Here is a 21,484-nt window from a genome sequence, read left to right as displayed (position 1 = left end):
ATGGTGGATGATTCAAATACAGACACTATGTGAGTGTTCTAAGTGTTCATCAAACTAATGGCCTGTATGTAAAGATGTCTGGTTGTTTTGACGTACAGTTCTTTACATATGTCCAGTTATATTAACCACACAGCAACCCTTCTTTGATGTGTCATTTTTTGATAGTTAATGTACATTTAAGGTGCCATTTAACTTCATTAATAGTAAAACCTTCTTTTTTGTTCCTTCCAGAGATGGCAAGCTGGGTCTCCACCCTCTTCTTCCTAATCTGGTTGTCAGTCTCTCAAGCCCAAGGGGGGAGTGGAAAAATCCCCACTGTGGAATTCATCTCTGAAACCCTGATTAACAATGTGGTCCAGGACCCACAGACTGGTCGCATCTACCTGGGAGCAGTCAACAATATCTTCCAGCTGAGCCCGTCCCTCCAGAAGGAGGCCCGCACTGAGACGGGCCCAAAAAAAGATGCCAAAACATGTACACCTCCTGCTTCAGGCTGTCAGGACACAGTGCTCATGCCCAACAGCAACAAACTTCTGCTGGTCCACCCATCCAATGGTTCACTAATAGTATGTGGCAGTCGGTACAGAGGCATATGTTCCCTCCTCAACCTGTCTAATGTAGAACAAGAGTTGTATTACAATGACAACAAAGGACAGCGGACATACGTGGCTAGCATAGAGGATAATGTGAACGTGGTGAGCGTCATGTCCAACTACACAAAAAATGGCCGGACCTTCAAAGTGTTCCTTGTTGGAAAGGGCTATGGAAGCCTGGACAGTGCAAAACTAATCAGCACACGAATCCTTGAGGACTACCAGGACTGGGTTGTGTTTGAGAACATCATTGAGGCATCAGCGGTACAGACGGCGCCATTTGTCCTCAAGTACTTACACGACTTCCAACATGCCTTCAAAGAGGATGGTTTTGTGTATTTCCTCTTTTCTCGGACTCTCGATGGCACAGATAACTTGACTTTTGTGTCTCGTCTTTGTGAAAATGACCAACATTACTATTCGTACACAGAGCTCCAGTTAACCTGCGGTATAAAGAACCGGTACAACAAAGTCCAAGCTGCATATGTGGCTTTTCCAGGAAAAGAGCTGGCACGGGTCATGTCTCAATCTGGTAATTATGGGACGGTCACCTCATTCACAAAAGTCCTCTTCATGGTGGCTCATCCAGATGACGACGAAAGCGACTCTGCTCTCTGCATGTACCCGCTGAACTCCATCAATCAGCAGCTGATGGATATAATCAGTGCATGCTACAGTGACTCTGGGGAGATTTCTGGGGTTCCTGCTGTGGACGTACCCTACTCATCTCAAGCCTACACAGCATGCACTTCAAAAATTTCTGTAAGTGCTTCTTTGTCAGCTGACTCTAATTTAAAAGAATGTTTTGAAAAACTCAGATTAGTATAATCTTTAATGCAGTTATCACTTTTTATTATAAAATCTCAACATTTAATTCGTTCCCTGGATAACTTGTAATCTGACCATGGTATTAATTGTAATGTAATTCTATAAACTGAGTGAGATAAGCTGCTTCAGGCCATATAGATGTATAGTTAGGTCCATAATTTGTTGGAGAAAGACACAATTCTTGTAGTCTCTGTACACCACCACAGTGGATTTTAAATCACACAATCAAGATGTGGCTAAAGTGCAGACTTTCTACTTTAATTAAGGGGTTACACAGTTTTTTGGTTTTGTTTGTTTAGCATTTGTCTGAATCTAAGCAGAGAGTATAGCCCTGTGCACTTCACATTTCATCCTTCTGTTTCTGTTTCGATCAGCAGTCACAGTAATCAGACAATAGTGACCCAGTTTCAGTGGCAGCGATACATGCCCAATCTGATCATGAGCTGTTTCTCTCCTCTCCATACTTTAAGAATATTTTTTGAGAGCTGTAAAGGTTCTTTCAGATTTTCTTTGGCAAAGTTTAATCTGATCCTCTTGTTATTGAGTGTCACCAATAGTTTGAACCTTGTTGTATTCCCATTCATGGAGGTGTCTTGACAATGATATGTCTACCTCACCTGGGTGTTTTTGACTTAGATATTATGAAGCTGTTTTGCTTATCTATGGAAATCATTTTTTCAGGTCTTTATGTGTTGCTGAGCTGGCCATTTCATTCCTTATTTTTTAAGAAAGTACCAGATTATTAATTTCTTTACTCCTGAAGTTTTTATTATTTTTGATTCTGATTTATTTTTTCAGCTGAATGTTAGCCTATCTCATTTGCACTGACATGTATTTGGGCTCTAATTCCCAAATAAATTTTGGCGAAGATTTGGTAAAATGCCTTGAGTTAAAGCTTAAATTTAACTTCAATCACTTATTGATTATTTGATTTAGAACCTGCCTTTGTGGTGTAGAAAGACAAAACCACCAAAATTACGCCTTTGTTGAAGTTATGGGCCGAACTTTAATATGGATCACTCTCCTCTCTCCATGTACTAAATACACTTGTCAAATTTGGCGGTCTATTCATGTTTTAAAATTTTCCCTTTGCTGCCTCTGACATGTCAAGACCGCTGCTACCCTGCACCACTGGTTGATATTTTAGCTGTTTCACATCTCCAGCTCCCACCATAGGGTCTGCAGCTGTAGGGTATTTACTTTAGAGAGACTGAGCTTAATACCGAGATCAGTACCTACTCAGAAATACTTGAAGTATTCCATGAACAATTTTAATATGCCAAAGACTTTTTTAGTTATGGCCCAACTTAACTGGTTATTTTACATTTTTTACTTAGAATAGAATAGAATAGAATAGAATTCAACTTTATTGTCATTGCACATGCACAGGTACAGGGCAACGAAATGCAGTTTGCATCCATCCAGAAGTGCTTTAGTGATATAGATATATTACAATATATATTAGCAATAATATAGATATGTGAGTATATTACAGAAATGGGTCTATTATGGTATGTTATAATGTACACGGTATGAAGTATGTTGTGAATATTCTATAACTATAAGTATGTACAGGCTGTAGTGAGTACAAGCTATGTACAGGATATGAACAGGATATAAATATGAAAAACTATACAGAATATGAAATAAATAACTTTACAGAATCTGAGATATACAGCTATACAGAAATGGGAACTATGCAAGTTGTAAACAGTTGTAGGATTAAAAATTATCGAATGTACAGAATGATTATTTACACAGAGCTATACAGTAGTGCAGTTAAGATAAGTGAGGGTGTAGATAGTTTCTACAGAGGCTATATAAAGTGCTAGTGGTTGTGAGTGGTGGTTCAGTCCATGTTATTATTGTGTTTGAGGGTACAGTTGTCCATTGTGGGTGTGTGTATGTTCAGTCCATGAGTTTAACGTGGGTCAGATGTCAGGAGGCAGAGTTCAGGAGTCTGACAGCTGTGGGGAAGAAGCTGTTCCGGTACCTGGTGGTCTTAGTCCGGAGGCTCCTGTGGCGCCTCCCAGAGGGCAGGAGGGTGAAGAGTCCATGTGATGGGTGACTGGGGTCTCTGATGATTTTCCCAGCCCTTTTCAGACACCGCTTCCTGTAGATGTCTTTTATGGCAGGAAGTGGTGCTCCGGCGATGCGCTGGGCAGTTTTCACGACCCTCTGCAACGCCTTCCGGTCCGAGGCAGAGCAGTTCCCGTACCAGACTGTTATACAGTTGGTCAGGATGCTCTCGATGGTGCAGCGATAGAAGTTCAGCGATACTTGCATGTATTAGTAGTTTCTTGTTAAGTGATCGTTAACACGAGTTTTCCTATTGTTCTCGTCTCAGACTTCCAACTCTAAAGCAAATACTTACTTGTAATTTTTATTCATTATTTTAATTCATTATTGTAATCAAAGAAATGATCAGTCAAAACAAAGTCAATTTTAGATTGTAGATTAAAATAGTCGAGTGTTCAAAGCACATTTCCCATCTCTGTTATAAAGTTTAAGTAGGATACGAACAGTACTGCAAAGACAGTTAATGTTATTGGAGTGAAAAGCAAGCAATGTCTGATCGTCCCTTCTTGTTATCCTTTCCCTTTACAGAAGGATGCATTGGGAAACTTCAAGTGTGGTGCAGAGTATTTGCCTTCGCCTCTGGCAAGCAAGCCAGCATTTGCCTTAAAGGCAGATGCAGCGTTGACCATGTCGGTCCATCTGACTGCTGTAACTGTTGCTGTGGAGAATGACCACACGATCGCCTTTTTGGGCAGCGCCAACGGAGAGGTCTTCAAGGTTGAGTTCTCTTGTGGTTTTTTTTGTTGGATATTTTTTTCCTCAGTTTAAACTTTTATCTGAGGGAAGGTGTATCAAGTTAATTTAAAACCTCAAATTTCTCTTACCTTTTGTCTTTTGTTTATTTTGTCCAGGTACACCTGAGACCAGGTGAATATGGCAACGAGCCGTACTCCTATGTTGGCAACAACATAGGAGAGAAGGTCAACAAGAACCTTTTCCTTGACCAAAGCCAGAGCCACCTCTACATTACCACAGAGAAAAGGGTGTGTGTGTATATTTAACACTTATTATACATTAAAATTCAGGCAGAGTACTTGCTGGTGCTAAGACTGAGCTCCACAATGACTGTATTCATTTAAAAGAGAAAAAAATTGATCCAAAGCAAAAAATTATTCTGTGGGTACACTGAAAAAAAAAGTTCTTTCAATTTACTTGATTTTATTGTGTACATCGGTCCCACATAATATGAATAAGTATGACTGACTTAATTTTCCACTTTCCCTCAAGTAATTAATGCTTGTCACATCAAAGTATTTTATTTACATCAGATTACTTTAAAAAAAATCATGTTTGATGTACTAATATTAATCTATTATCATAATATCAATGTATTGCATAATGTCAATATATTTTAATATTTAACACCAACTTATTTTTATTTGCCAGTGGTACGCAATGATATTATGTAATGTAAACACATTGCAAGTATGTTCTTGCAAGACAAATTATGGCTTTAAATCCTACTTAATTTTTTCAATTGAAATATTAACTGATCATTATTGACAAAAAAGGCAAAGACTGAGTGCTACTGAACAATACACCTTTATTAAACTGTAACAGCAGTGAAAGCAGCAATTCTGCCATGAACAAGTCCAAAATCGCATCCATATAAACTTGTTAACACATTTTTAAAGATAGCCCGCAGAACTAACTAAAAGAAAAAGTTAGTTTGAGAATATATTTGCAAATGTTTCACAAAAAACTGACCTTAGCAGCAAATAAAAGAAAGTGCTTATAGATGATCCTGTCATCTCTTACATATAACATTTGTATTAATTACACAATTGAAAATGTAAACTAAATTAAGACTACCTGAAAAAAAGCAACACGCTTTTATGAATAAACAGATTTACACAAATATAACTTGTGTGTTATTTGACAACAGTTTCAGCTTCTGTACAAGTATTTACCTGTACAAGATTTCAACTAAGTTGAGCCTTAAATGACATTGTTACATAACTAATACCAAACACCTACATGAATTTTAATATTCATTTTAAACATGTAAGCAGGACATTAAGGTTGATTTAGAACATATTGCTAAAAATCGTCAGTAAAAATTTCTTCCAACACGATACCAAAAGGAAAAATTATCCTGCATTGCAGTCACATGAGGGGAAAGCAATAAAAACATAAGCAGTATAACGTTACTGAACACAAAATGAAAAACTGCAAAGAATTGCAGAAGTGCAGTCTTTGACTTCTCAATGAAACAGATGGTTTTTTTTAAAGCAAGAACTTTAGAGAGTTTAGCTCCATCCAGTTCCATGAAAACCTTCTGGAAAACATCAAAGTTGCGAAGGTCCGCAGGGTAGGCAAGGTTTAATGCATACATGAGTCCAAATAGCATTGTCACAATGTGGACTGATCCAATCTCATGGCCAACCAATGGATAAGTATCAAGGAGTTCACAGAGTGTATATTCTTGTGGATACTGGGCTGAGCTCAAAAGCTCTGTGGTGCTCTCTGTACCAGCCACCAAGCTCTCTGACAATGTAGAATATGCTGTGGTACAATGCAGATATGGTTTTTCAGTATTCTGGCAATCCACCTGCTGCCCTTTGGGCCAGTACCATTCCATTTCTATACGTTATGCCCTTTAATGTCACACACTGTGCAAGGTTGACCTCTAGAATGTCAGGGAATATGTACCTAATAATAATAAGCTATCTCCTCTTTAAGCAAATCCACTAGAAAGGCAGATACAGCTGAGACCTCTAATTCAGACTTGCCAAGAGATGGGGAGTTTAGATGGTAAGCTATCATCATCTGATGTTTTGACTTCTGTAATCATAAAGGTAAAAATTCCACCATCACAAAAAACATTTTAATTGAAAAAAGATATTCCAGTCCAGAAGAGCATCAATGGTTTCTTTAAAGTACCAATCTTTCTCTCATTTATACATAATGTTTTGAGAAGCAGCTCACATATGTTCTACACAAAGTAGAAAAAAAGCGGGGGAAAGGGTCCTAATTTTTGTTAGGACAATGTTGGAAAATTCACAATACATCACTTAATAAGACATACTCTGTTGAACAAACTTATCTCCTTGTAGATATCTGCTGTATTATTTGGGCTTAACCAATAGAATAGTCAAGTAAGTGACACTTCACCTAAAACAATGACTAAATGGAAAAATGATTTGGCATTTATGGGCACAGGTAAAAACAACATTTAGTAACTTTAAATCAATGCAAGAAAAATGAGTAGTCTCAGTATTGTTTATAATCAAGTAAATAGTACTTTATTTAATCATGTAAATAAGAGAAACATGAAAGGCTTGTGTAGCATTAACTAAATTCATTTGTGCAAATTCAAAAGCCTCCCAATTCCCATTTTTTCAGTGTATGCACGGAGATATATAAAATCAAAATGATTTAGTCCGCTGTTTCATTAAGCTTTTTTAAGTTTGCGATTTCAGAAGTTTTGCTTTCATTATATTGACTCACATCTGTTTCTGCAGAGGGGGAAGAGTTTCTAATGTTGATGCTGTTAAACATTCAGATTTTATCTGAAAAATACTGATGTCTTGAAATAAGATCTAATGGATTGGCTTTTACATGTAAAAAAGAAAACAATTTCACCCTGGTTACAGTAAACATTCAGTGCTTTGTGTTGAATAAACTAAGTAATTAAACATGGGGAGAAGACACGAGAGACCCCACTCGCTCCCACTCTGCACACCTGCAACATACTAAGGAACATTTACAGCTACACTTTAAATACTTGTTATTTTTGTCCAGTGTCTCCCTTAAGGTGCACCTTTGATCATATTTCACGTTGTAATAATCCAGATCACCAAGGTGCCAGTGCAGACGTGCCTCGAAATGAAAGACTGCCAATCATGCGTGGGACTGAGGGACCCTTACTGTGGCTGGTGTGTTTTGGAGGGCAGGTGAGGATCACACACACACGCACACACATAAGTACATTCTTGCATGCATTTACAAATGCATGCACACAACAACAGACTAACACAAACACCCACACATGCAATTCCATCTGTAAAACACAGCAGGATATTTGTTCAGTGTTTTATTGCAGACATTTTTAGACCTATTATATTTATAACAGTATATATTGAGACAGTTCATTTTATGACCAACAGTTACATTTCTTTATTATTTATATAATTTTATTAAAATAATTTTCTATTAATCTCATTCCTGAAATGCTCACAACTGGGAAGTTGAAAAAAATATTATTTTTTATTACTTGCTTAAAGGTTATATGAGTTAAAAGTTGTCATATTATAAATATTCAATGTAGTTACCATTGAGGACCTTGCATGTTTTTCTTTTTGATACATAAATCTTTATTTTGTGCACAGACCCTGCTGGAAGTCACGTAGGCATTGAGTTGTTATTTACAAACTGACTTTTTGTGAAAGCATTCATGGCATGTGCAGCTCAGGCTGATGGGATTTTCTCATCCTTCGTCTGAAGGTGTACCAGGAGGTCTGAGTGCCGACGGGCAGAGGAGAAGAATGGCTGGTTGTGGAGCCCCAAGCAGCAGTGTGTCAAGATTGTATCCTTCTCTCCTTCAAACCTTTCCTGCAGAAAGACCGGCAAGGTACAGCTCTGTTTGTTCCTCACTCAAACTGTCTCTGACTTCCTTTGTTCTCTTTTATTGTCCCTCTTTTCTCTGCAGTACCTAACTCCACTTACATGCAGAGACTGAGTAATAAACTGGGAATCAAAGACCTCAAGCTCTAGGTCTTCCAGCTCTGTATTGATCCACCCAGAAAAATCCAAACTGTCTTATTATAACCTGCATGGCTGAAGATGGAGAGCCTCTTCCTATTCCCCCATTTTTTACTTCTTCTGTGTTCCTGCCCGTCTGACTCACACATGAATTCCCATCAGCAGCATGTCACTCCTTTCTCTTTCTCAGTTTCTTTCTTTAAAAAGAGAAACAGTTTCTTTATTATAACTTTGGTTACACAGAGATACAAATTCAGTGAGATGTTACGGGCTAAGAAGCCACAGTTTCCAGTCAGTATGTTTTTGTCTGTCCAGGTGAACATCAATATTCCCTCCCTTCCTACCATTGGACACTCTGACCATCTGCAATGCAAGATTGAGTCTTTCCAGAGTAACGGCATCATGTCAGACTCTGGTGAGGTCTCCTGTGATCTGCCCCAGCCTGGGCTTATACCGAAAACACCTGAGGGCCAAGGTATGGTCTCTTTAATTACCCTGCCATGTTTCTGTCGTCTTTAAGGTCTAATGTCTGTGCTTCTCCATGATGGTTAACGCTGCATTACTAACTGGCCAAGGTGGGAAATGGGCTGAAAAAAACATGAGGTTAAGTTAATGTCAGCTGGCAAATTCTCCATCATTTTGTTGAAGAACTTACAGTGTCCAACAAATTTGCACCAGAAAATTGCACGAAATCAACACACTAATCTAATTTAAGCTTTATTATTTCAGTTTATAGTTTTTTGTATCAGTAGTCAGCAAACATCTTGCCCAAAACAAAGTGAGTCCCATAAAAAAAAGTCCTTTATAAAACAAAATATGAAACTTTTTTTAAATACAGCTCAAGTTTTGGCTTTTATACACTAATATGCAGTTCAGGCAGTTAAATAATCACTGAACTGATTCTGAGGAGATTTATCAAAATATTTAATCGCTCTGTTTTTTGTCTTTAAATGTACAAGCATACTTCACATCTTTTATATAAAACTTGTATTCACATAAACAGCTAGTGTATCACATTTTAACCACTGTTTTACTGTATCTTCAGACTTTGTGGCCGTGGCTATCAGGATCTTTGTGAATGAGACTGTGGAGTTGGCCACGCGGGAATTCATGTTCTACAACTGTGCTGCCACAGTGAGGAAATCTGAAAACACACCGTGAGTCAGGCTGTTAATCTTTCAGTTCTGCTCTGTCACTCAGTGAAAATACACAGTGACATGAAACACAGCATCATCTGACAACCTTGATGTAAATGTATCACCGTGCATGAGCAGATGAGAGATCAAGGCTCTGTTTGTAAATTGTGATGCATGGTGGTTTTGAATGCACCTCTTGCATTTTCGCTCCTGCTTCTATTACCAAGCCGAGGAAAGTGCCTCAGTTTCCTTTTCATTAATCAAAAAAAGAAAGTCGATCCTGGCTGTTTTTTTCCCCTCATTTTTTTCTGCATTTCTTTCACACAGAGGAACGTGTGATGAACGAGCTTTGCTTATGTGAAGTTGCAGAGATCCATTTCATTGTCAGCAACATAGATTTTTGTGCCGGACGCTCTCTGATGAGTTTGCATGTTTTAGATGTTGTTTGTGTGTGCTTTTGTGTGTGCATGCTCTACCCTGATTGTGCATGTGAAAGTATTTCCTTATCCAAGTTGGTCCATATTTCTGTGTTTTCAGGTGCATGTCATGTGTAAGCAGTCAGTGGGGATGTCAGTGGAACACGCAGGACCACACCTGCAGCGATGCGGACAACAGCGTGGTTGGTTCCCACATCATCAAGCACCGTCAGGTTAGTTCTTTCTGACAGGTCAAGGACTCTTTTCTGTCATGTATGTGTGTGATAGATGTGGAGAACGACTATACCACAAGTTTTAAAGGACACATCTAAACTTTACATGTGATTCACCGCTTGAGTGGTCCAAACTCCTCCTGAAAAATTAATAAATACACAAATCCCACTATCAGCTGCCACCATCTTGCATGACAAACGTTGCAGGGTGGAGGATATCAGATTCCACATCAGCGGATGTTTCAGTGATATAGTTATCTGTCGCCACAGATGAGGGCGTCCGTTAAGTGGTTAGCATGTTTAAAATGTAAATTATTAAAGTATCTAATTTGTTTTCATTCTGTTTCAGAGCGCAAACTGTCCTCGGTTCGAGAATCCAGATCCTGTGCTCATCCCTGTGGGCTACAAGACTCGAATCAGCTTTGAAGGCATAAATCTGAAACATTACCAGGTAAACTGGCCCCACTCCACCCCCAACATGCATCTGAGTTCCAGGGAAAGAAACACTCTCTTTCTGTTTGTGGATTTCCCTTGGACAGGAGGAAAAAAAAAAGGTCGATTTTTAGGCTAAAAGAAAGGAGAATGGGCCAAACTTGTTTCTTTTTTTTCTACTCTTGCATCTGTTAATGAGGGGTTTTAAATTGGCTATAGGTGTAAGTGTCAGACTGTATGGTCGCGTTTCTCCTGCAATTGAAACCTCTACAAGTTGTATCCTACTTCCTGTCCCATGACAGCTGGGATTGGCTTCAGTCCTCCCACTAATCCCCGCTGTGTAGGATAGGGAATTAAGAAAATAAAGTAATGCATCTGTATGATTTCACAGAGATGGGGTCCCCCATATCAGGTGTACAGTTCTGGCTGTAAGCGATGATACGGCACTCTTACCAACTATTTAAATGTTGCAATTAGAAAGAAAAAAAAAGTAGCTTAAAAGGGAGTGAAAGGAAGCAAAAATAAATAAATTTTTTTTTAAAAATGGCTCGTTTAGACACACGGGACCGAGTGGTCTGTAATGAACTGAACTCACGCGCAGAAACCCAGAACAGAGACAGCAGATGGTTTAAGGCTTAAGCTCTGGAAACGTGGCAAGAACAAAAGCAATAAAACGTGGCGAGGGGAATGCAGAACTGGGGCGAGGGAATGGGGCCTGAGATGCTGACTGGAGCTGGGCAGGAAACAATCACACTGAAGAGAGAAGACAGTGGAGTTAGGGAGGTAGTGGAAGTAGCCCTGAAGTGGTAAGCAGTTAAGTATAGCAATTCTTACTTGCAGTAGGTGGAAACAGAGAGTTGAGACGGGGTGAGCCAAGATGAATCCAGAAAATGAGTTGATGACAAACTCAGCGTGTGGCTTAAATCACTCTGGCTTGATTGCCTGCAACTGGCTCCAGGTGTGCAGGAGCTGGAGGAGGTGGCCCTGCCCAGGGGCAGATCACAGGTAGGTTCAGGAGCCTCATAAAGCTAACCACCGCGGACCATGACAGAATGAACTTTGGGGGCCACACCAAAGTCCAATATAAGATAAATAAGGATTATTTTGTCTGTGAATCATGCAAAGCTACTCTGGTAAAGTTTTGGAAATGGAAGTAATGACAATAGTTCCCCTTTAAGACTGGAGTGTTCTGCTGGAAGAGGGCTTAAAACGCACTTTTTACCATTCAACCATAGCGAACAGGTGTGAGGACACCCAACTTTGTGAACAGAATTACTCAAAAAATCTTGTGAATACAATAACTCAAGACGGACGTCTCCTTGGATGTTTAAACTTACCATAGGCAAATCAAGGAAGTTAAGGGGTGGCACTGGGGACCGTCAGTATTTTTGTTTTTTGTCATGATTATGCAGAGTATCTTTCCACATGAATAACATTACAAATCCCAATTCTTACTATCAGACAGCAATATAAGCTGTAACAGTTCACTTAGTTGTCACACAACATACATCTTGATCATTTTCTTTGAATGTGTGAGTTCTGATGGACTTTATTGGTGCAGGTTCCCGGGGATCCATTCATGTTTCATCAATCAAGGTTTTGACAGCTGATCTTTTACAGCTGTGAAAATCTACATTTTTAAGCCCTGTGTGAAGGTTTTGTAATCACACAGCTTTCTGGGCTGTTTCCTTTTGGTTGTTGTGTGTATATGTTCAGTGTTGCTGATTTGATTTTACACACTTGAGTAGGATCAGAGAAACTGCAATTGTTTCCATGCTCTATACAAAGAAGAGCATCAGAGAACAGTACTGTAAAAGTATGATCAGCATGAATACACATCAGCATTTTTGTGTTTGTTTGTGTGGTTCTGCAGGGTCATCATTTCACCATTGGCAGTGAGCTGATGACAAAGGAAGAAGATGTCTCGTTTGAGGGGGGACCATTCTACACATTCAGTGGCTTCAATGTGAGCATGACCCCTCGTTTGACATTTGTCTTGATGCAACACACTCAACACAGGTCTTTGCACTGTGACTGGTTTGTGGTCCTAGTATTCAAAGTACAACCTAGAAATACACTGAAAGAGTGAATGTATATATTCTGCAGCAAAAAAACTGTGTGAAGACTTTCTGTTTGTGAACAGCTGTATTTATGTTCCACATTTATAAAAGAAGTCAACCTTTAGCCTTTTTTCACATTCCCTTTGATATTCTCTAGCTCCCTCTAATGGACATGCTCCCCTCGCTGGAGAGTTAAACACCATCTCCACATTGTGAACTTTGTGATTGGGAAGCTCAAACAGTGCTTAGCCTCCAGCTATGTTCTTTTCTAACATTGATTTCTGTAGCTGAAAATCTGCCAGACTGGGTATAAATTCTTTTTTCTTTCTTATTTTCCCTTGGCGTGGGGGAGCAGCAGCCCACACTGTTTGCAGAGAAGAGCTTAAGTGCCATTAATCACAGGATTCTGTATTAATAATTCATTTTCTTCCAATTTCTTAGTTTTTCTATGATAAGTCACCGGAGACCAATGTTCTGTTCTACGTGAAGGACAAGGAGTCTGGCGAGAAGATGGACAGCACGGTGAACGGTGTGTCTTCACATATTAATGAGGAGATTTCATTTTAATGCCCTGTGTGTACACGGCAAGTCCCACTGTGGGGCTTCAGCTGGATTTAAGGAAGCTACCTTTAATCTGCACTTGAAAATTACAAAACATTACTGCACAATCTAACAGCTTTGTACATGAAGGATTCAGATAAATGTATGTTACTGCAGGAGTCACTTGAAATTAGATTGTCCATCAATTTTTCATTGAAGATGCAAGAATATGCTCTTTGAATGTACAATAACATAATATTGTTTTTGTTTCCTCACTATTATCTCTACAGTCACACTGTACAACTGTGCCGTTGAGAGGAACGACTGTAGTCTTTGTAAGAACGCCGACCCAAAGTACAAGTGTGTGTGGTGCAGCAAGAAGCTGGCGTGTGTGTATGAGAAGCTCTGCGATCCTCTCCCCAGCAACACCGAGTGTCCCGACCCTGAGATCACCAATGTGAGTCGTCACAGTGCTGTCATGACTTCATGTTTACCTTTGAAATGGAAACTGTACCTTCTTTAAAATCTTGTGATTGGATGTAAAAACACATTGACTGTGGTGATTGGACTGAGGTCTTCACTGGCCGTGTATTTTTCTTCCACAGAGGAGTTGGGAGTGTGTTTCTCCTTGAGAGTGTGCGGCGCTGTTCCTTAGCACATGTCGATCGGATCAATTCTTTGTTTGTTCACCTAATTGTTCGTGCCTCTTTGTCATTGATAAAAATCCATCAGTAATTGTGTTTATATCATTCTGACAGAGGCTATCACCTAACCGGCTGCAGCCTGACAGACAGAGATACTGCAGATAAATCACCATGACTTTGTATGTTGTTGAGATTCAACTTAACAACTATACAAAGGATTCCAGTGAGATTTTCTGAAGACGTTGAGAGTCTGCAGTGTTGACCTTTATGGTTTTATTATTCATAGACACTTGTGCCCATGTTCAGGTTAAACTTTCAGTGTCCAATACCATAACAATACCATAATAATAACATAATAATAGCAGGAAGCACACGTATAATCAAGGACACGTTGCAGTAAACATCATACCTCCACTTGGCCTTGAATGTTAAATACTTAAGTCAGCTCAATAGTGGTTAAACAGACTGTGTAAATCTCTTGTATGTTCTTATTGCACAGATAATCTGGTTAAATCCATTTCCAATCCCTTCTTCCTATAAACACCCTCCTATTACATCTCCACATCCAGATCAGCCCTCTTTTCGGCCCCGTGCTGGGAGGCATCTCCATCACCATCAGCGGCTCCAACCTCGGCATCGATCAGGGAGACATTAAAAGCATCACGGTGGCTGGGAAGCCCTGCATTCATGAGCCAGAAAAATACTCCGTCTCCAAAAGGTAAAGTTGCCCACATTCAGTTGTGCACTATGCACAGGACATGTAACCCAACCAATGTTGTATACTTAACTGTGTTAGGAATACTTTCCTTTTGCTCAGGATAACCTGACTACAGGTTTTAATTAGCTCATTCTACAACTGTATTGATCTGAGTCTCCAGACACAGTTTGATTTAGAGACAGTCACAGTTTCCAGAGGGAAATGTCAGTAGTAGAAGTATTCACTTTTTTTCCTTTTCTTGTCACAAATGTGCAAGACAACAATGTAAAAAAGTCACGTTACAGATTGATTGTTCAGTAAACTTTTTATAACCGTTCAAGCCAGGGTCAGTCTAAATAAAGAGTGGGCCAATCAGCCTTTTAGTGATGTTTTGGTTTTTAAGCATATCATTTGAATATATTTAAGTTATTTTCTGGATAGGAACATAAGGCGCAGATTAAAGTTGACAGAAACTGAAATTAAAGCTATAATATTTGCATGTAAAATATAGTGAGGTATAACAGCAGAATATTGAAACACTTTAGTAAAATACAAGTACATGGAAATTTTACTTAAGTTCTGCACTTAAATAAATGTACTGAACTTATTTGCTTTCTGCTGCTACTACACCACTGAATGGCACTCAAGCACTTGCACATGGCTGCTGATTGAGAGGGTCTTCTGACAGGGACAGAAGCAGAGAAACTGTCTGAAGAAATCACGCTACACTCATAGCTGCTTAGTCAAACAAATAATTAAACAGTTGAACCTGAATGTGAACAAACAAAAACAACTGACTGCAGTTTTTTAACTGTTGCCTTATCTACTAAACTAAAACAAGAGTTTTAGTTGTTAACTATGTCAGTGATGGTCTAAAGATTACAAAATCAGACTTCTCCAGTGTTTCCAGTTTGTTCTCTTAAATGGCAAATCCAGGTTCAATAGTTGTGTAGGGTGGACACCCTGTCTAAATGATGAGACCTAAAAGGCACATACAGCTGACTGTCATCTGCATAGACATGATAAGAAATGTCAGTAAAAGATTGGACGATGCCAAAGAAAGGAAATAATATAATATGAACCCTGTGGACCTGGACTGAACCCTGTGGAACCCCACACATGAACCTGCTCATCCTAATAGAGAAAATCCTGTCTGATAAGAAGGAGGAAAACCAACACAGCACCAGAAATATAACCCAAAACCTAGAACCTATTAAGTAAAATGTTATGAAAAAACAAGTACGAGTTACAAGAAAACAAATGAATTTATGTGCAAATGGTCAAAGATAACACCATAAGTTAGGACCAAGTATGTGTGAGTAGGGCCCCAAACATGTTCAATAAATTTAAAGAGAGGAACTCCTGAGTTGTAGTGCTTGATGGATCCTCAGCATGAATATCCCCAACAAATGTGATTCTGTGTATATTTAATAGTGGAAGATAAAAATCTTTAAAATAGCATACATAGCAATTTTGATCATAGTTATCTCAAAGGAGCTATAAAAATTATATTAATATATTATATAAAAAACAATAGAATTTGACATAAAAATATATTTTTCAAAATTTCACGTGTTCCACGTCTACAGCCGGACATCTGCAGTGCACTAAAAGTGAACGTTCTCCATGACATTGTTCTAAAAATGTGAAGCTTCATTCTCACGCTGCCACGACTCAGAGAAAACGTAAAATTCTGTTTCTCACTACAAAAAAAGTCATTTTAAAAATATGACTTGTTAGCAGTAGAGTGGACATTACCATCATAAAACTGTTGAAACTTGCCTTAATATGTAAACAGTAAATAATTCTTTACCCAGTTTTGAGTTTCCAGGTCAAGTCCCAGCATTTATTTTTGTTTATTTATTAATTTATTTTTTCTGTTCTGATCAGAGTTGTGTGTGAGATTGGACCTGCTGATAAAGCTGACTGGGGACAGGTTGAGATCGAGGTGAATGGAGGGAAGAGAGGAACCTCCTCTGTTTCCTTCACCTACAGGGTAAATGCATATACACACAAACACACTCACAAACACACACGTATACACTGTCCTCAGCTGCACGTCATCTGTTGAGTTGTACAACTTTTTATTGAGAAATTAAACTCATCCAAAAGCTTTCAGCTGATTTTGTTGTTTTATGGACTGTTTTATGTTTTCCATTTATTAGCTCCAGAGAAACTCTTATCAAAACATACCAAGGGCATGACAGTTAAGAAGACTGACCAAACATGCTAAATGTAACAGTAAATTAGGCACCTAGATGCACATTGCTGTGGTAATTTACTGTACAGTAAGTCAAAATGTGCAGGCATTCCTCTTTAACCAGATGCTGTGCAGCCGTTCCCTTTGTCACTTTAATACTCTAAGAGGCTACAGCGTAGCTATTTAACTGGCTTTTCATATCTCTGGCTCTGCTAAAGCTTCCCCACAGGGGAGTGCTCCTCCTAACTGTTTGCTCAGCAAATTGAGGCAGATGTGGTGCTTGTGGGAGTTTGTGTGTCTGAATGTTTCTGAAAGAGTGGGTCGGGTTAGATCAGGCTGAGAAGCAATATTTCTGACATGGAGCTGTATCTGTGTGTGTTATTCTTGTGTGTGCCAGCATCTGCCAGTAGTTAGAGTGTACTTGAAATATGAGTGTGTATTAAGGTGGTATTTGGTGACACCCTCTCCCCTTCATTAGGACCCGATGCCTGAGGAGGTGACGCCAAATAGAGGTCCTAAAGCAGGGGGAACCCTCATTACAATCTCTGGACTATTTCTGAATGCTGGCAGTAAGGAAGATGTCCAGGTTACCATCGGAGGGGTGAACTGCAGTGTGTAAGGATTTCTTTTTTTCAATAATTCTCATTCAGACCAAACTTTTTCAATTCAGCCTCTTTAGTTAATAGAGCTACTTGTTATTCAGACATTTAATTCTATGCAAATTCTGCTTTGCGCACATTTTGAAGTCCATAAATTGATTTTTTTTTAATATATGTGTATATTCTTGAAGCAAAAAATTGAATTGACCTAAACTTTAGTGTCACAATGAGGAGGGAGTTTTTTCTCTTACAATTTTCCTGTACTGTTGTGACCACCAGTGCTCTGTCAAAACCGATTCACGGTGACATTTTAGGCAGAGGTAACAGAAAAATAACGAGCAAGAGAAGCAGCAAAGCCAGATTTTAAGAAGCTGTCAGCCTGCTGCCATGTTGGCTTCCACTGCACGGTGACCTTGTGCCACCCCCACTCCTTCAGCCAGAGAGTACTGAGCTATGTCCTTGTCTTGGCAGGGAGCACTTTGGAGAAAATATCACCTGCAGGACAGGAGAATACCGCGTGGATAAAGTGCCCTCTGACCCTCTCGACGTCGTAATGAAGTATGGAAAGAGAACCACAAAAAGCATCCCGGCTAGCTTTCGGTTTGTTGAAAACCCCACTGTGCAGGATCACCAGCCCAAAGCAAGCTTTGTCTGGTCAGTTTAACACAGCAGTATGCAGTCATGGTGTTTGTGACATTCACTCTATCTGTTTGTTACATGTTGTATTTTTACTGCCTTCATTTTACCTGCAGGGCAGGATGAAAGTTCAGGGGATAAATGTGTATGTTGTTGTCCTATTTTCATCCATTCAGACTATTGATCTCCTAATACGAATAATATGACCAAGTACTAAATGCATTCTGTACCTACATACAGTCTTACAGTAGGTATGATCGAAAATTTGCTCACTCTCCCTACAGTGACTGACATTGTTATTTTCAGAGTTCATATTTCTGAAATCTCTAAACTTCAGTGTTTCGAGATTACTGTCTCAATGGACAGAAATAAGAGAATAAGACACAGGCTGAGTTTTGCTTTTGAATATGTCCTTTAAAATAGAAATAAGAAAGCTTCTAAGTTGACATTGTTTTTGATCACAATTCTGCCACATGATTAGAAACACTGACTAGAATGATAATCATTAAAATTACCACACGTGCATTTTAAGAACCCTGCCTGTCTTCCCTTAATTCTCTCTGTGTGCTTGTGCTCTTATTTTTGTGTGGGTAGGAGTACAATTCCTTAATATGCATTTTCCTGTGTTTTTGGTGTGAATACATATGTTTGTGTGCGTTTTAGTGGAGGGAGGAATATTGTGGTAACTGGCACCAGGTTTGACGTAATCCAGACTGCGATCATGAAGGTCCAGGGACGTGACTGGTCATCTTCAGAGGTTCCTGTTCATTTTCCTCATCTTCCTCTGAGTCAATGCACTGATCCACCTCTAAGAGTCATAATTTCTTAGATTTGTCCTTGCTCTTTCTATTGAATGTTGTAATGTTGTATTAAATGTCGTAATCAAAACCTTACAAATTTCTGACATATAACAATAGAAATGCAATTTATGTGACTACTCATTTGGCTCGTTAACATATAGAACATACATCAGAACAGAAAAGTTTGCTTTATTATTTTTATTGCTGCTGCATATTTTCTATGGTGTAATTTCCTTTATGACATGTCATGCTTGTATTTTTTATGTCCTTTTGTCACAATTTACTGTCCCTCTATTACACAACATACTCAGTTTGCCCATGAGAAGAACGCCACAGTCATCCAGTTTCAGTCTCCAACAGTAAACGGCTCCGCAGACCAGCACTTGAAAACAGTCATTAAGCTGGACAACTGGGAGAAGGAGCTGAAGCCCTTTTTCTACCACCCTGACCCCAGCTTCAATAATCTACAAAACAAGATCATCACTGCGAACAGCATGATTATCGTTACTGTGAGTACAACCATGAGGTCGCTTTAATATAGTTCTAGTACAATGATTTGTTTTGATTTTGTTTTTTCTGTCATAATAGAAAATAATAGAGAAAAAATAACAGAGAAAATCCCAACCATCAGAAAACCCTCTATGAGCAAGCACTTGGCGACAGTGGGAAGAAAAACTCTTTTAACAGGAAGAAACCTCTGGCAGAATCAGGCTAAAATCCAGAGAGGTGTACAAACATATAGTGCGTGAAAAAAAATGAGTGACGAAGAAACACTCAGTGCATCATGGGAATACCCAGCAGCCTATGCCTATTGCAGCATAAGTATGGACTGGATTCAGAGTCACCTGATTCAGCCCTAACTATATGCTTTATCAAACAGGACAGTTTTAAGCGTAATCCAACAAATCCAAACGGTGAGCTGGTTCCACAGGAGAAGGGCCTGAAAACCGAAGGCTCTGCATCTCATTCTGCTTTTAAATAACCTAGGAACTACAAGAAGGCCAGCGTCTGAAAGTGAAGTTCTCTATTTAGGTGATAAGGTACTGTGAGTAAGATAAGATGGGGACTGAATATTAAAGACCTTTTGGAGGATTTTAAAGTTTTTTACAATAGATGCTTACAATATTTATCTTTTTCTTTACTTTTGGTGTATAACAGCTCATAGCTGTCATACAGTACACCCATTCCCACACATTACTCATAAAGTGCTGCTGATAAGGTTTTCAGTGCTCATTGTATTATCTGTCTAATTAACTTCAGTCACTGCCCTTAGAGCCTTGGATTCACTCTTCCTCCTGCAGGGTCGGGGATTCTCCAAAGCCATGACAGCAAAGGAGGCTCAAGCCTTCGTAGGTGACGTTCAGTATGTGGTCAGCCTCCTTCAGGATGATAAGCTGTTCCTGGTAACACCTTCCAGCCCACCTCGTGCTCACTCCACACAGGTGGATGTAAAGGTCAGGCCACAAAAAGACAAACGGATGACACAATGTTATGGAGGACATGGTCCAACTGTTTTATTTCATTGAAAGTTCTAACAAGCTACAACGCTCTAACGTGACTTCATAAATGAAGGCAGTCCTCTGAAAATTTAAAAATATGGAAGTATCAAGAGAGTGAACTTTAAGTACCCAGTTTAATTTATTTTTTTCATTTCAAAAACCTTAAGCTCCCAATTTAGCAGAAAGTTACGTTCTATCCCTACTCCAGTATCTTCCCGTCTTTACCTTTGGTAAAATGTGCAGCGCTTGTGTAAATAACAAGATTTCCACTCTTTTGTTTCCCACAGATCAAGTTTGGGAAAGGGGTGTGGGTGGTTGGCTCAATGGAATTTGAGGACAAGAATTATTCCCTCTACATGATCATCCGTATTATCCTTCTGGTCACCCTGGTCACCATCACTATCTCTGTCTACTGCGCCACACGAGCTCAGTTGTTTTAGGTTTGTTTTAAGAATCATATCATATACATATACATAATCATATCATATACTGTGTATTCATCTATCCCATCTATTTATCTATCTGGCCAATATATATATATATATATATAACATGATAAAAACATTTGCTTACAGTAGCACTTCATTATTATAAGAATTATTCACATTGTTTTACGCATTAAAAATATGTTTTTGATCTTTTTGCCTTTTTAACTCTTGTAACGTTCCATACATTCAGCGCTTTAGAGGCAAAGTGCTTCTGCTTTAATACATTTAATAAACTCAGAGACAATTCATATCTCCGGTTTCTTTCAAATATCTGTTTCAACTGGACTCTCACTTCTCATCTTTTTTGTACTTTACTAGCTGTTTATAAATAAATGATTAAGAAATTACCTTAAATTATTACAGATCACTGCAGAGTACTCTCTGCAGTGATCTGTAATAATTTGAGAGGATTGCAGTTGGTCTGGGCCAAAATGCCTGTTGACCAGCTGCATACTGATACTAGCATACTGATGTTGGCACTGACTACCACTAGAGGGCGACTGTGTTAATCAGTTCTTTGCAGTCACATCATTTAGCCAGACGCCTTCTAGAGATCAGAGGCCGTAACAGCATCATTACTACATCTAAGAGTCAAATTCAAACCATAATTGTCATTGCATTCCTGATTCAACAATTTTACCTGCTTTTTCTAAATTTAATACATTTTAGCTTACAGCTAAAACTGGTCATCATCTCTGCACAGTAAACCAGAAGGATTACTCCAAGTGTGAGCACCCTAAAAAGTATACAGCCTCGCAAGTAACAAGTAAAAGCATAAAAAAGCTGAATAACCATCAACAGTTACTTTGCACTTCACAGAATATTACCTTTGGGTTTATATAAAACCTAAATCCTCTCTCAGACTCACATATAACAGTCTTCCAACCACAACAGTAAGTA

At 38.9% G+C, this 21,484-nt stretch overlaps 1 protein-coding gene across 1 annotated transcript; it reads left to right on the top strand.

The window, feature by feature from the left end:
- The first annotated feature begins 231 nt into the window (after positions 1-231).
- On the top strand, positions 232-20,999 carry LOC308392809 (plexin-B2-like). The gene is made up of 20 exons (XM_080876063.1): positions 232-1,355; positions 4,029-4,217; positions 4,352-4,483; positions 7,296-7,396; positions 7,947-8,073; positions 8,520-8,679; positions 9,250-9,361; positions 9,878-9,989; positions 10,339-10,440; positions 12,295-12,387; positions 12,923-13,010; positions 13,312-13,478; positions 14,235-14,383; positions 16,253-16,358; positions 17,041-17,177; positions 17,633-17,815; positions 18,461-18,554; positions 18,909-19,106; positions 19,899-20,051; positions 20,384-20,999. Exons 1-20 carry the CDS (start codon positions 234-236, stop codon positions 20,534-20,536), a joined length of 3,678 nt encoding a protein of 1,225 aa, XP_080732189.1. The 5' UTR covers positions 232-233; the 3' UTR covers positions 20,537-20,999.
- Positions 21,000-21,484: the final 485 nt, after the last annotated feature.

This window comes from Rhamphochromis sp. 'chilingali', assembly GCF_963969265.1.
Source record: "Rhamphochromis sp. 'chilingali' genome assembly, chromosome: 2".
NCBI lineage: Eukaryota > Metazoa > Chordata > Actinopteri > Cichliformes > Cichlidae > Rhamphochromis > Rhamphochromis sp. 'chilingali'.
Note: the sequence above shows the minus strand (reverse complement) of the source record. Positions and strands in the feature narration are given on the sequence as shown.